A 15,526-nucleotide genomic window follows, 5' to 3' on the forward strand; every position below is an offset into this window, starting at 1 on the left:
TGAATGGTTTATTGATTTTTTAAAACTATTCTGTTTTATGGAGTCCAATACCGGTGTATTGGGCTCGATACCTGTGCTGAGATAAATTTTTGCGAAGAATTTCCGTTTATTGTATTCACGAGAAAAGTTTTTAGTGAATAGTTTTTTATCCTTCAATTTTATTTCTCATATATAAATATTGTAAAGTTTTAGCACAAAAAGCACCGATAAAATAAACAGAAGGATTCCTAGACTCTATTGATCGTTTTCTACTGACTATTTATTCTTTAAAATTTTTATGAGAATTAACTCCAAATAAAATTCACTTTTGAAATCGGAAAAAATTCTCATGAAAATCTACTGGGGTTTTTCCATCGATTTGTTTGAAACACTAAGAGGTCAAGAATGACTGGGAATGAGTTAATAACAAGTCAGTACTCGGCAATAAATAAGCATTTATTTAAATATATCGTATTTCAGTGTACAATATTTTCACGACTTTATTTTTTTACCGACTATGTAGTTGATTGGTACGTGGTTTTCACATATATTTGACACCTTGAGCACCTCTCTTCAGTACTTCCGGATACATAAAATATATCGCAATGTCATAAAATAAGTTTCTAACAGTGTTTTTAAGTTAAAGGGGGGGGGACAAATATTTGACAAAATTACTGATAAAGTTGACGAATGAAATCATCAAAGGAAATAAATGCAGATTGTCGCAATAATTCGTTGTAAAGTTACAGTTCATGAAGAATGTTTTTGTGTTCAGAGAACAATTTTCCATTAAAAATTTCCAATAGGGCTCCTTTCAAAAATCATTCATAATGAGGGAGATGAAAATCGATTGATCCGAGATTAACGACCCCGTAGGGTGTAGGGTTCCGTTAGGAAATCCCAAAATCCTTGAAATTATTACCCCTTTGTAACGGAAGATGCTTATGAGATAATAAATCTCAATGAGCCTAGTTAAATAATACTCTGTACTGGCGCTGTTCAAGAACAAGACAAATTGAGAAAAGAAGAATCCTGTGCCAAGAATATTTACCAACTTTAAGAAAATTTAATTGGCATTGGCATATCTCATGGAAATATTTGAGTAAATTTACTGTTGTTGAGTAAATATATTGGGGAACAGAGTTTCTTTCTCTCAGTGCAAATATAATGAAATTAATTTTCTTCTAGAAAAAATAATCGGTCGAATTTCGTGGTAGAAAAAGTTCTGTGGGAAAATTTTCTAACAACAGACAGACAAATTTTTTAAGAAACAAAATCCCATGTTCTCCACAAGAGTGTCCACCTTAGCTCACTCTCCTGTACAATGAAATTATGTACACAGGTACAATCAGCCCAGGATGACCGATGAATCACAAAAACTATGTAAAACTTGGAAGTTAAAGATACGGAACTAATTAAAGATTTGAAAAGCAATTAATCATTAGCACCCGATGGCGAATTGAACGAAGATATGACAGTCAGACACTGAACACATTCTTGCGCGTCCTCATCTCAGGAAATAATGTTGCAATTATTAAACAATATTAACATTTGAAATGGAAAAAGTCAGCAGTGGTCATGTCCTCCACAAAATTAACTATTTTAATAATTCTTCGAACATCCAAATATTATCGATTCTAATTTCTCTGCTTTGTACGTACTTTCCAGTCGCATTTCGTCGTAAAATATTTTATTTACATTTGCTTACGAATGTTAATAATAAACGTGAAAACCATAAATTAAATTACAATGCTTCGGATTAAAATTATGAACGTAATAGTTTGTTCGCGTAATCCCATTGGAATTCATATTATTCAGTGTATAATACTCCGGTGTGATATTCCGCAACATTAGAAAATCTCATTAAGATCTTTTTGGCAGTTTAATTTCTTCATTGATAATTAAACCATAGCCCCCATCATTTTAATGCACGAAAATATCACATTTTATTGTATAAATTCCGTCACACATTTACACGTGTCAATAAATTTACACGATTTACTGGTAATCAAGCTCAGTAATCCATACGTCGCATTTTCAATCCTTTACCCTGATGGGCCCTCGATGCCATGGCTTTGTAATTTTGAGGTGTTATGTTGTTATCGTCGTCACTGTTTCCCTCCTCCTCTTCTGGAAAGTCCTCCAGCCTATCTTGATAGTCGTCAATCTAGAAATATTAATTATCAAACTAATTCCCTCCATTTTTTTTCATTTTAGTCACGAAAATTGACATTGTTAATTTATTAAACATTCGTTCGCCATTCCAGCAGTTGTGTGATGAATGATCACTGCGAATGAATTATATTTACGCGTTAGAATTCACCGGTAGATTGAATCGACGTTTTCCATTGCATCGATTTATTGAAGAGGAGAAGAAATCCAAGGAATTTTTTTCAAAGTCAATAGATGAAAATTTTATGAAAGAACTCCATAAATTGCATGAATATTAATGCAATTGATGGAATTTGCTATTTATATCCGCTGAAAGTGTCGCATTGAATTTCTTTTACATTTAGAAGTTTATCATTCGTATCAAGATGAGATATGATATAATGGATTGTGATATCGATCTTTTACGAGAGTACTTATCGCAGAAAACGCGGCATGCATCAAACCTCCAATAGCCATTAAGATTAAATTATTACGTATTATTATCTGGAACAGAATGCATTCAAGACATGCGTAGAACCAGGTAGCAGGTAAATAATGCTGTCAGAATGATAATGTATCGTTGCCTAATTTCTTCAATGGAGATGATACATGATCGTATGATTGAATTGATTAATTTGATGATCTGTTTAACTGCTGCATTCATAAGGAAATAACTTTCTAAGAACTCACGTTGAGGGGTGACTGGGAGGTCTACATCCTACGGATGTTACCACTGACCAGGGAGTGCTTACCTACGACTGGTGGCTGTTGGATTACATCCAACTTTGCACCCCATTAGCCGTATCCATCTTGAAATTTTATTCATATCAAATAGTCATTTGGGGAATAATTCAGTTGAAAAACGGTTGGATATTTGCTAAATTGGGCACCTTGTTAATTGCCAGGTGTCATCTTTTCACTAAATCTTTATCTTTAAAAAGATTCTAAACAGTTTTGAGTGTCTCTCGAGTGATTTGATATCTAGTTGTAGTTTTCAGCCTAAAATCGTACGTAAAGAACAGTTTAGATAACGTTCGGCAGGCGATAAAGCTGAGCTTTGTGACTTTGTGACGTTGTGAGCCTTAAGGCAGCGATTAATTTCTAAAACTTTTTGAATGATTCAAGTATTTTTGTAATCAGTCAGGCCAAAAGATTATTAGAAATTCTTTGAAGTAACTTCAACAGCTCATCTTGGAGATATAGAAATTTTTCAGAGGTTTATAGTTTGAAACAGATCGTGTTTTGTCATGCTTCGCATCTAAAATTCGTAATCAGTAGTTCAATAATCAAAAATTCTGACAGCATGGTTCGATATTATAATCAGTAATTGTGCGACCGCTAAAATCATAAATACTTACATCAACGTCACCCATCATCTCCTTCGTGGAAACAGTTGTCTCGATCCGTCGAATACTGCCCTGATGGATATTGACATCGAGTTTGAGGCATTGGAACCTTCGGAGCAGGAACACTATCGGGATTGGTGCGATGCCAATTAATATAATCACTATGGCGATAGCCATTACCCAGTCGGGGTAGAACAATGACTCCGTTGCGCCCTGCGAATTAATATGATATTTTTTCTTGAACAAAATGATAAAAATAATATTTTGTTCAATTTTCGATTGTTTCTCCAGAGGAACATACGCGTTTTCGCATAGAAAATTGAATATTCTCTACAATTAAATAATCTGAGTGATGACATTCATCTACGTTGGATATCAGAGCACAATAAAAAACATTATTTTTTTTCATTAAAAAAATAATTAAAAATTGATGAGTTACATGTCATTAACAACATCTGACTGATTACATCAGATTAAAAGACCCATTTACGTAGCATTTTGACCTCGAAACACAGATGTATCTTCGGTTGCCTAGAAGTTCTTGATTAAAAAAAAAAATTGTATGTAACATCTTTCATCAAAACTGTGTACGTCATCCGTTTTTAAAATTCAAAAAATCGTACAACATGATTGGACTAAAGAGTAATTGAAAGTCTATCGGAAAACTCATGAAGCATTTCACGGTGAATAATCTCTCACCTCAGAGGCCTTCCACGCGGAATACTGTGGTCTATTCATTATCATCGAGAACATGCTAGACACGAGGATGCAAATCATGATGAGGGGTGCGAGGAATCTCCAAGTTATCTGCCAGTACCATCCTGGTCTATGACCTGTCATATCCTCGATGTCCTGTGTGAATTTCTCATGCCCATACACAAACACCACTGCCATCATCTCCAAGAGGGCGACCACGACGAGGCCGATGGTGCTGGCAAAGCTGTCGAATAGTTTGAGCCAGTATTCACCAGCACCAGTGCAGAATATCAAACCGACGAGGAAACAAGTGACACATACGCAGCCGGTTATGTACGGCTTTCTTATTCGCTTGAAAATGTCAATATCGAAGATGACGCAGAGCATACCCTCGAGGAGACCTATTTGGGAGCCAATGCCGAGGGCTAGGAGCATCAGGAAGAATATGCAGGACCAGAATGGAGCCCCTGGGAGCTCGACTATTGCCTGGGTGAACACGACGAAGGCTAGACCTGTCCCTTCGGCAGCCTAAAGTCATTTGAAAAATTCTTTTTTATTTATTGGTTGAAATTTTCTCAAAGTGACTACAGAAACGATTTTTGTTTTTCAATCTTGGAGCACAAAATTCCTCGTGTGATGGGTAAAACGTCGGCGATAAATTATTCAATGTTTTTTCTACAATTATATGACAAATCTGAAATTCTTCAACTCATTCCCATGAACAAGAACTGTTATGTTGTAATTACGTTTCCGCAATTATGGAGGCAACTTACAGTATTCAATTCGTCCTCGAGACTGCACGAAGCTAACAAAATATTGGATCCAACTGCTGTTCCATTGAACGTCATTCTCGCATGTTCGAATTCGTCATTAGTGGAGTTGTCACTCAAAAGTCCTGAGTTGATCAGCAACTTCCTCGATCTGCGAAAAACATAATAACAATGGAGATCATTTACTCGGATAACACCGGAGTAAGGAAACTCCTCATCGATCAAACATGAAAAACGCCTGCGAATTTGGAGGAAGGTCATCCCTTGGGATCGATATGACGCAGATGAGGGACGAATCGTCGATGTTCGCATGACCCAGAGGAGAATCAACATAAATTGAATTATATGGAGGAACCGAGGACTCACTGTTCAAGGCAGTTGTCTACATTGCTGACAGCCTTGAATCCCAGGATCGCGAAGACAACTGCACTGGCAAATATCGCGGTGAATGCGTTGCAGAAACTCACGAGGATAACGTCCCGAACGCAGTTGTTGTCGGGGGTGTTGTAGCTGCCGAAGGCTATGAGGGACCCGAAGGCAAGGCCAAAACTGTAGAAGACTTGAGTAGCTGCATCCAGCCATACTGTTGGTTCCAGCAATTTTTCAAGCTGTGTGCGGAGAAGAATTTTTAAATTTATAAGTGCATTGTGATTTTATGATCTAGCGAGGAAACAATTCTGAAAAAGTGGTAAACAGTCAAGACGAATTGTAACGACGAAACAATTAGAAAATTAATGAATTGGATGAAAAATTCATAGTGACCTTCGGTGTGTACATGTGGGCAAGTCCTTCACTGGCGCCTTTGAGAGTCACCCCTCTGATGAAGAAGATGGTCAGAACAATGTAGGGGAAGAGGGATGTGAAGTAAATGACCTAGAAAGTATAACACATAAGCAAACGAAATCGATACTTTTCTTAAATCTACTAGTCCGATACTCTCGCTCACCTTTCCGGATGACTGTATCCCCTTCATCATGATGAAGAATACAATTGTCCAACTGAGCAACAAACAAAGTACAATCCACCATTTGAGTCCTTCAGGTTCTGCTATACTAGGAGAAGAATCAAGGGTCGTTCTGTACCAGAAGTACGCTGTGGATGAGCTCTTTACACACTCTTCTACTTCAACCCCATCAATCACCGGGCACTTTGCCCATGCCAGCGTGTCCTAAAATAAATTGCTCAAATTGTGGGTGTTTTCAAAATGAAATTTAGGATTTTAGAAAAATTATTGAGGAGTTTTTCTCGAGTGGGTTGCACACAAACACGAATATGAATGAATGGGACATAATTTAGGAAAATAAAACCGCTGGGGATTAGGAATGAAAAAATTCAGTGGAAAAACTGAATTTTTATTTTACAGTTTTATTTTTCTGGGATTTTTACTGGTATTTTTTTGCAGTGATTGTTCACTGTTAATTTTCCATTGTATTTTTTCTTACGTAATGCAGGAGACAGGATTAAGGACGAGGTAGGAATATTTTAAATTGATAAAAGGGTATAGCAAAGCTGTAATCAAACAGATTATAAATACGTTTACTTGGTTTGTTCAGCCAACAAGCTGTAGGTTTACCCGAGATAAATATCCGGTATCTCTTGGGAAATGTGATATCGGAGTTTCTATAAAGTTCAAAGAATGTGCTCACACGTTAGAAAAAAAAGCCACCCTTCTTTTTCATAATTTATTTTAAATTAAGTGTTCTACTCACTTGCATTTTAACATCGGGTTGAGAAAACGCTTTTACCACAGCCTTGTTGTTGTTACGTGAGCAGGCGATGGAGAAGAATATTCATGTGTTAGTATTTGGGACAGTGTTAAACAATGGACTTTTCTCTAAATGTTATTCAGCGTTAGTGGCAATTTTTCTTCAGTCTTTATTTGTCAACTTACGGATAGAGAGTTGAAGAGGTAGTAGAAGCACCATGTGATGATAACATTGTAGTAGAGTACAACGAAGAACGTGACAATGCAGGAAGCTATACCAATACCACCTAGCCAAGGATGAATATTGTTCCATACACCAAGTGCACCGACTTTCATGCGCTGGCCGATGCCCAGTTCAATGAGGAAGAGGGGAATGCCTTCGAGGATGAGCATTACGAAGAATGGAATGAGGAATGCTCCTAGAAATTAATAATTCAGACCAGCAATTGCCAATTAATATCGACCAAATTGAAGTATTAAATTATGGGTACGATTAGGGTTATAGTATTAAAACAATTTGGGATATGTTTAATAATTTTATAATGTTTTAGGATAACTTCGAAACAAAATTTATTCATCTTGTTCTGCTTAAAATTTGTAGATTTAACTGAATCCTAGAGTTACATTCAGATGTTATCTGTTATCAGGTGTTAAATTTACTCAGGAACGAGAATTACAGAAACGAAGAATACGTTAACGAATTTTTTTTTCTCAACGACTTCCCGACCGTTGAATACTATAAATTGAATAGCTTCGACCCCGTAGAATAAAAGAATCTCTTCAACCGACGAGAACAATTCCCTCGTACAAATCTCTTTCAATCCCCAAAACCCCTTGAAGATGAATCGAAAAATTCCGTTGGACTTCCGCAAGAAAAAAAGCGACGCATGTGCTCTCAATGTATACGACAATTTCCGCTGAAAGACCTTAAAAATTTCTCAACTTTCAAACTATTGAAAAATAATGAGTTTGGAAATTTAAACCAGATTGAAAAATTACCGATTATTTAATATGAAAAGAACAATTGTCTAGACCAGTGAGGAATGTATTGAACGCTTTCAATCGTGATTATTCTTGAGATTATTATTATTATTCGGAATGTCACGAGTATGAATGAGAATTATTGGCATACCGTACCACATGAACATTTGTATTTCAATCCCTCCACAGGAATTCACTTGAATTACGGGCACGTGATTCAAAGTACTCATTAGCCCGGGTACCTGACATTTTGAGCGGCCATGTGCGCCAATAAATTACGAAGTACCGTAATGATAATCGCGGGATTGTGTGAATATTTTATGGAAATATGTGTTGCATATTCTTCATTAAAAATGAAGAAACAACTAATTTTTCTTTTGTACATCGGAATTGACACAAATTCCCTTGAACAATCAGCGAACTCCTGGGATAATTGTAAATTTCAAAGTAATTATTAAGACTGAAGTACATGTGCCCTTGTGGAGTACAGGGAATGCTGTAGGAAATAGGTTCAATCTAAAGATAGTTGATACTCCAGTTATCTCGGCTGCTGGGGGTTCTCCGGCGTAACGTACAACCGAGTGTCTCGTATTGATCGAGAGTTGGCCAATTGCAACCCTCTAGACAATATCTCATCCACACGCACACTAGTGCACATTCTCTAAGGTCGAAGCGGTCCGAATTCAATCGAAGGAGCGGAGGAATTCAATCTGAAGGGTCAACCTCCCTCAGAGATAATTCGCGATTACAAATTTTGATTTTGTTTTTTCTGACATCGTAATTATCATAAAAAAACTCTGGTTTGACCGATAATTCGTCGATTCTCCTGATCTCTAGCCGCGGGGAACCGAAATTAACGGACACATGGCCCGGTGTCACGTGCTCAACCGGATAGTTGGGCCGGTGGAGGGATAGGGGAAGAGTAACAACTTCAATCAATACAAAACCATGGAAGTTTCGACTCAGTCGGGGTTTAATGTCACCTGGATACCTCATTTGTACTCAGGTGACGCGTATCAAGTGACGGATTATTATTTTATCATGCCCTCTCCTGTCAATTATTGTAAACCGTTAAAAATGGGATTTAGATTTTTGCCAAGAGAGTGACAGAGTTTATTATTTATTCACGCCCACAGGTCTATCGATGATTGAGATCATAATCTTGATTTTTTATTGTTTATATTTATTATGAATTCGTCTCGATAACACTCATCTTCTACTCAGTGGGAGATTTTCATTCAGAGTGAAGCCTTACAATGGTTGGAAGGCGCCCTAGAGGATAGTACATAATTATTTACATATAAATACTTCATGTAAGTGTATGTATGTATCCTATGTACATATATACATGTATGCATGACATCTGATTATTCATTTCTTCAATTAGAACTCCCACGAATTGCGGATGATTTCACGTCTATTCATTTCTCTGATTCCCTCGTGAGAGTTGTGTAAACGAGTCGGCTAGTTCCGGACAAACTAGTGAGCAAACGATGTGTCACTCGAGTTCTTTTTATTTTCCCGATGTTCTCTGTCGCTCGCACTCTTTCTATTCAGAGGATCGATATTACCACCGCGAAAAGCCCCCTGTCTGTGGCGTTTGCAAGGTAAAAACGTGGGTAATAGAATTATTCATTCCAGTTGATACTTTTAACTGCAGACTACGGTTTATTGTCACTTTCTTTTCATGCAAATAGACAGCGAGATTTAATTTTAATTTTTGAGAGCTTATCTCGAATTTTTAGGAATTTCTCACTGAATTTTAGAGATAGAAGTCATCAAGGGTGAGAGTTATTTGTATCGAGGCCCAGAATCATAATTAATTCGCTAGAAATTTCGAAAAGTTGTAAATAGATCTGGAAATTATTTCAGGTCTCATTATTCTGGTGTTAAAAATTCATTCTTTTTCATTTTGGTTCATATGAAGCTGGACAAAGTACTGGGATATCCTCAATTTCACTATTTACTTGGGGGCAATATGTGAATGAGTAATTTTCTGCTTTTCAAGGAGTTGAGCTTCACCATTGAACCAGAGAGCATTCCCCAGCCGCCGGAAATAGCCTGATTCCGGTGGAATAGATCTGCTTCAGTCATTTTAAAAATAGACACGTAAAATCTGCGCGATTTTCTTCTGATTCACTCGAAAAATTGTAAAAATTCTCATAGGCATTTCGCTGTCGTTGAAATTTGAGAAAATATATTCATTGAAAGCTCATAATTCATGAGAAAACCAATAAAACCGTAAGTTACGAAATTAATGGTAACATCACGCGAAATTACCAATAGATCCCGGAAAACTTGAACTTATTTTTCTCTGTGCATATCGCATATTTCCTCGGTCCATAAATTTTCATTCATTATTCGATGACGTCTCAGCTAACTCTAGGAAAGATTGACGACGTTTGCGACGTGTGATAAGCATTTCATGACTAGCGTGACATTAAACAACAAGAAAATGATGGCCCTTTAAAATTCAAACTTTCGCCGATCGTTGCAATGCATTCGCGTGACTCGTGTTCTCGACTTTAATTTTCCTTGTTCATACGTATAGAGTTCATCCCCCAAGAGAGCGAGTTTGCGGTAGTTGATGGCCCTGGATTGTCACAGACCACCAGCATGGCCCATTTATTGTAAAACCCTGACCCATTGGCAAATTGATTAACAATGTCTCGGATGCACTTAAATTCCTGAATCGACAGCTATCACGCCATGATGTAATCAAATTTTTCCATTCCCACAATCCTTGAATAATTGATTGAACGATGGCTCGTAATTGACGAGCGAGATTCAACTTTTCGAAGACGAAGCTGTCGACGTGGAAGTAAATACCGATAGTCAGAGGATACGTTGAAAAAGAAGAGAATATTATTGAATTTTTTTGGACTCAAAAGTGTTTTTTTTGTTCTCTTCAATTACATCATTACCAACTTTCAATTTTTATCCTCTTTCCAAAGCAGGAAAACCAAGTGGATAATTGAATTCTTTACAACTGAACAATTATTTTCCGAATGGATTGAACTTTGATTGTATCGCGTCATCCTCTTTAATAAGAATAATTGCTATTATGAGAGGAATTTTCGAAGAATGTTCACAACACATACGCATTGTTTGAACAAAATTACACTTTTGTGGATGGCTGATAAATAATTTTCCAGAAATTCCAAGGTGAATCGAACAAATTTAGAATAAAATTACTCACCCCCTCCGTTCTGCTGGCAAAAATAGGGAAATCTCCATATATTTCCCAATCCAACACTGTACCCGATGATGCTGAGAAAGAACTGCATTTTTCCACTCCACGCGGCTCGTTTATCCTCCTTACCCTCAGCAGGATGTGTGCCATTGTGTCCAGGACCAACGGCAATTGTCACTGAATGTGGGACCTGGCGTGGCTCGTTCAGAGGTGCCAGCTCGTGTCCAGCCCTCGGTGCCTGACTGACCATCTCCCAGGGAATGTCTTCACTCTCTTCAAGGGTTCCTAACACTCCCGAGCGCTTATTAAACTGATTGAGCTTAAAAGTTTCGCTAAATCGACGAGAATTCACCCAACCAATAAATAAATATTTCTCTGTCACTATTTTATCGCAAGAGCCTTGCCCTTCAATCGAAAAATATCGCCCTATTCTCAATCCCACTCCCTGAATCTCCTGAAATTTCCTGAATGAAATCTCCACTTGTATTTGCGTTCACAAAATCCAACGATTTCCCTGCCTGAGGGTAAAGGGATTCTTCCCTCCAGGTGTCAACTGTTGCTTCAAATATTATCGAGATTGTTTAAACTAAATATTACACCTAGTTGATGCTTTATATTCTTTATTTCATTTGTGTTGTGAGGAAGCACTCATTCCTAAACGCAGCCCTTCTGTTAATTCACGAATCATTAAATATGTGGAAATAGATGAAATAACTATCAATCAACTAAATAAATTGATAACTCATTTCCTCTCACTATTATCGGATGTGATATAAATGTTTGTTATGATTTTTCGATTAAAAATACTTGTGGAAAGGGAAGTAATGCCAAATCCTTTGATCCACTCTGGGTTTAATTTCAACGAATTCGATTTTCGCTCATCGAATTACTTGAATTTGATGCTCTTGAGATTCTGCAGACTAGTGTTATATTCAATGTGAAGTGAAACTGGCCTGAGGGCTTTCGGACCCATGTATCTGGCCGTCAGGCACACCAGTTGATTAGTCTAGGTCAGGTTTTATGTACTCCTTAAAATCGCCCAACCAATCCTGATGACAATATTATGAGAATTTGTAAGCGTCTCGTACGATAGTCAATACACAACTGAATGGCGAAGCGGGAAGGGAGGATTTCATGCGCACCCGTCATCGGTATTTTTTCTCTTTCCTCATTGGTGCTCCGGTCCGTCATCACTGCGCATGTATGCCATTCGTTGAATTCACTGCGTTTTTTCACCCATTTTTATCAAAAAATTCGAAAATGACTTTGAAAATGAATTTATGATGATATTTTTCAGGTACTGCTGCCTTCAGGGGGTGAGAGGGGGAGGAAAGTGTTGGTGTGCGTTGAAGCGGCCGATTAAATCCTATGGAAAGGTCTCAATCGTCGGTAAGTGTGTCGCAATAGACAATTATATTAAATTTTTAAGTTCAATTGGTCGAAGGCCTCGTCAGGGCCTTGATTTAGGGGAGGGTATGAGTTTTGCCCATAACAATTGCACCCCTTTCAATTTCCACACAGGAATGGAAACGTACAGTCAGGTATTTCCACATAGAAAAGTAGATATTCATGAAAAAAAAATTATTTTATGATTTTGGGTCATTTACTCATCAGTACATCCGATCGATCGCGGTAGTGGGAGTTCGGGGGGTCGAGCCAGTAGAATGAATATCTCTTCACCCCCCGCCCCACCCTTCCAACGCACTTAATGGTAGCATGACGTAACGCGAACGGTTCTTTACTTCGTCTTTTACCATGTTCCGGGTAGGGGTTGTGTATTCCGTCTATTCACGCTTCAGTCACCCCTCCACTCACTCACTCACCCCTTCTCGCAGGACTCGATTTGCCCCTCATGCGCAGCAGACGCGGTACACACCCCCGTGACGTCACGCCATTCCATTCTGGGCGGAAATCGGTGTTTGTGTGTGTGCGGAGGGTTTAATGGCATATGTGGCACATCTGCTTGGTTTACATTGGGTTGATTCTGAACGGGTTATGCAATAGGTACTGGAGTAACCTTTTGACCCTGTTGTTGGGTATTTTGTACATCGAAGTGCTTGAAATTGCGAATTGGTGTCAATCGGGCTGTGGCATAATTTCATTGGTTGAAATAATCGAATGCGGAAATTGAAAGAAACGTGGAATTGCTTTTATTCTGGTACAGGGGAGGAAATTGAAGTAATACCGATTTATACGAATTTTCGATGTTGTGCGGAATTATGTTTATCTTGGAATTGATTTTAACATAACATTATTAATTAAATGAACTATTCTTCGAAAGCTTCAAGTGATGACTTGAGTTTCAGTCCGTATTAATAGAATATTCCATCACTTACTCTTCTATACAATATTTCACGTCTGGAATGAAAAGAAAATTAAAAAAATTTAGATCAGCTTTATAACTTGCGATTAATGCCGCCTTTATAGAATTAATTTTAAGGAGAATAATCACCTGGGGATGAGACTGATAATATCCACTCCATGTAGGCTCCAATTCTGGTATTTATACCTGGATTATTGTTAGAGGCACAGCCAGTACCATAGCTTATTATACCAGCGAGTACCAAGCGTTTGGTTACGTGATTTCTCCACAGTACAGGTCCACCAGCATCAAACTACACTCACAGAACAAAAAATATGTGATTATCCCACGAAAGTTGGTATCTTAGAAATATCGATGATGTAATATTTTAATTATTGATAATGGCAATTGAAATATTCTCTGAAGTTCCGGAATTTTTACTGAAAACAAAAAAATTAAGAGGTACCCTCAAAGGCAAGAATGGCTAGTATTATCTTGCCTAGTAATTATTTATCGTTCACATGAAAAATATAGACCTCAGGATGACAAATCATTGATGAAGGACAATATTACCTGACAAGCGTCTTTCCCTTCGGTGAACGTACAAATTTGGAACTCCTGAATGGTCGAAGTCTTCCCACATTCGTAATTAGTAAGGACACTGACTTCTATTTTCTGCAAGGTAGTAGCTTTTGTCCCTGCGAACTCAAGATCTCCCCAGCCTGGATATTCATAATGGATTAGGGCATTTCATAAATAGAGTATAGAAATTGATTCTCTAGTCACCTAAAATATCTACAAATTGCCCTGCAAAACTGTCGTGCGTGAGTTGGAATGGCAGACAAACAGGTCCCACTTGTTTATTGAATTCAATTGTTCCTGACAGTGTGATTATTGCGATGTCATTGTACCCTCCGAAATAATATGGATGAATCTGGGAGGACTCAACTTGGAATACTTTTGAGGCATTGGTGTCACTGCCTGATTCAAACAAAATGACAATTCCAATTAAATCGGGATTGGCAGACTACAATGAACTATCATGGAAAATAAATTATAGGGAAAATTCAGTGGATTCTTCTCACTTGCTACCAGGTCGTGGTCTCCTACCAGAACAGCCAACAATTGCAAGTCTCTACCGTCTAGGCAGGAAGCTGCAGTGATCACTTGACGGTGGTTGATGATGGTAGCACCACAGTAAACATATCTGACTGAGAGATCGATGAGACCAGCCATCATGGGATATTCATTCACTTCAGTGTTTGTCCCACCAACAATTTTCTCCTGGAGACAACGACTCGACGATTAATATCGTTTATTGACAACCTATGAATAGATGAATCCAGTCAAGTGACTGGAAAAGTCGAAATTCACCGAATTCTTCCAGCCACAGTTACACGTTTCCTCTTCGTCCTCTTCGTAGTCTTCATCTTTGTTCGTTTTAATATCGCACTCGAATGTCCCACCGTCCGGCACATCAGGTGTAATCAGTTTAATTGTGACTTCACCATATGCATCCAGAAGAACTTTATTGACACCGCAATAATTTCGAGGCTCGATAAATAATCCCTGGATTATGAGTGAATGCTGGTTACAGTCCAAACTCTGAAAAACAGTCGTTGAGTTGGGGAGGAATTAGCGTATGGAAGCGGAGAGGGATTGAATTCAGATGGAATTCAGAGCAGTTAATGAACTGGTTATAATAGAAAGTACTGCTGGCATGTTCACTGAACAGTTGACATTCATGACTCGATCGCTCCTCGTGATCCACTGGCAGTTATTCACTCCTTCATAGTCACCAGGAAAATTCGGATTGTACACAGAATAGGATTCTCCGTCTCCCAGTCTTTGGAAGTAACTGCAACTTGGATCGGGAGCATTGGAGATTGCTGTCGAAAATCGTAGAAAAAGAAGGAGCAGTAATTCTGCAAGACAAGACAAGATAAGATATTCTTCTGACCTGTTAATGAGAGGACCATTGTAGATTGAAGAATAATTCGCTTTGTCTGAGGGTTTGATTAGATGAAACACCACGAATATTGTTAAAAAACGAAAAGGATAGAGGGAGTCGTTATTTTCGTAAATTTGACACAGAATTTTGCTGGCTAATTGATAACTCCACTCACTCCTCCACAGAAATTACTCTTCCATTGAGACAAATATCTCGAGTTTAATTTTTTTCGATAACATTTGGTAAACATTTTTATTCTTCACTTACTACTCAGCATTTCACAAGTTCTAATATTCCAGCTTTTGTACTCGTTCCTCAATATTTTTTCGAAGTTAATAAACTTGTTTTACGCGATAGGGTTTACGATACCGATAACAATTGCCTCCAGTCGTGTACACACATTCCTATTGGCTATTTTTGTTCAATTCTCTTTTTTCAGAACGGAATTTAAT

The 15,526-nt window shown here is 37.9% G+C and overlaps 3 protein-coding genes across 8 annotated transcripts in view; 1 reads left to right on the top strand and 2 right to left on the bottom strand.

Moving 5' to 3' along the window:
• Positions 1-15,526, top strand: part of LOC135161682 (microtubule-actin cross-linking factor 1) — a 140,841-nt gene that overhangs the window by 7,501 nt on the left and 117,814 nt on the right. Inside the window, exon 2 of the mRNA XM_064119472.1 lies at positions 12,119-12,210. The gene's annotated coding sequence lies outside the window, so the exon portion shown is untranslated. The remainder of the gene's footprint in view (positions 1-12,118; positions 12,211-15,526) is intronic.
• Positions 415-11,955, bottom strand: LOC135161688 (uncharacterized protein). 5 transcript variants are annotated; one of them, XR_010298845.1, is made up of 11 exons: positions 10,828-11,955; positions 6,834-7,066; positions 6,652-6,693; positions 5,889-6,110; positions 5,705-5,815; positions 5,309-5,550; positions 4,946-5,093; positions 4,176-4,700; positions 3,489-3,689; positions 2,821-2,939; positions 2,007-2,146 (listed from the first exon to the last, which is right to left on the bottom strand). XR_010298845.1 is itself a non-coding variant. In XM_064119516.1 (11 exons), the coding sequence occupies exons 1-10, from the start codon at positions 11,069-11,071 to the stop codon at positions 2,904-2,906; spliced, it is 2,004 nt and encodes a 667-aa protein (XP_063975586.1). In that variant the 5' UTR covers positions 11,072-11,955; the 3' UTR covers positions 2,010-2,146; positions 2,883-2,903. The 5 variants fall into 5 exon arrangements, 4 of the variants coding, with proteins under 4 accessions (XP_063975584.1, XP_063975585.1, XP_063975587.1 ...); XM_064119516.1 differs by having other exon boundaries at positions 2,010-2,146; positions 2,883-2,939; XM_064119514.1 differs by lacking the exon at positions 2,821-2,939 and having other exon boundaries at positions 415-2,146; positions 10,828-11,953.
• Positions 12,949-15,487, bottom strand: LOC135161702 (venom serine protease 34-like). 2 transcript variants are annotated; one of them, XM_064119545.1, is made up of 8 exons: positions 15,342-15,487; positions 14,837-15,048; positions 14,498-14,728; positions 14,209-14,407; positions 13,910-14,104; positions 13,697-13,845; positions 13,274-13,436; positions 12,949-13,179 (listed from the first exon to the last, which is right to left on the bottom strand). In XM_064119545.1, the coding sequence occupies exons 1-8, from the start codon at positions 15,349-15,351 to the stop codon at positions 13,154-13,156; spliced, it is 1,185 nt and encodes a 394-aa protein (XP_063975615.1). In that variant the 5' UTR covers positions 15,352-15,487; the 3' UTR covers positions 12,949-13,153. The 2 variants fall into 2 exon arrangements, with proteins under 2 accessions (XP_063975615.1, XP_063975616.1); XM_064119546.1 differs by lacking the exon at positions 15,342-15,487 and adding an exon at positions 15,084-15,335 and having other exon boundaries at positions 14,837-14,981.

Source organism: Diachasmimorpha longicaudata, chromosome 4 (assembly GCF_034640455.1).
Source record: "Diachasmimorpha longicaudata isolate KC_UGA_2023 chromosome 4, iyDiaLong2, whole genome shotgun sequence".
Classification (NCBI taxonomy): Eukaryota; Metazoa; Arthropoda; class Insecta; order Hymenoptera; family Braconidae; genus Diachasmimorpha; species Diachasmimorpha longicaudata.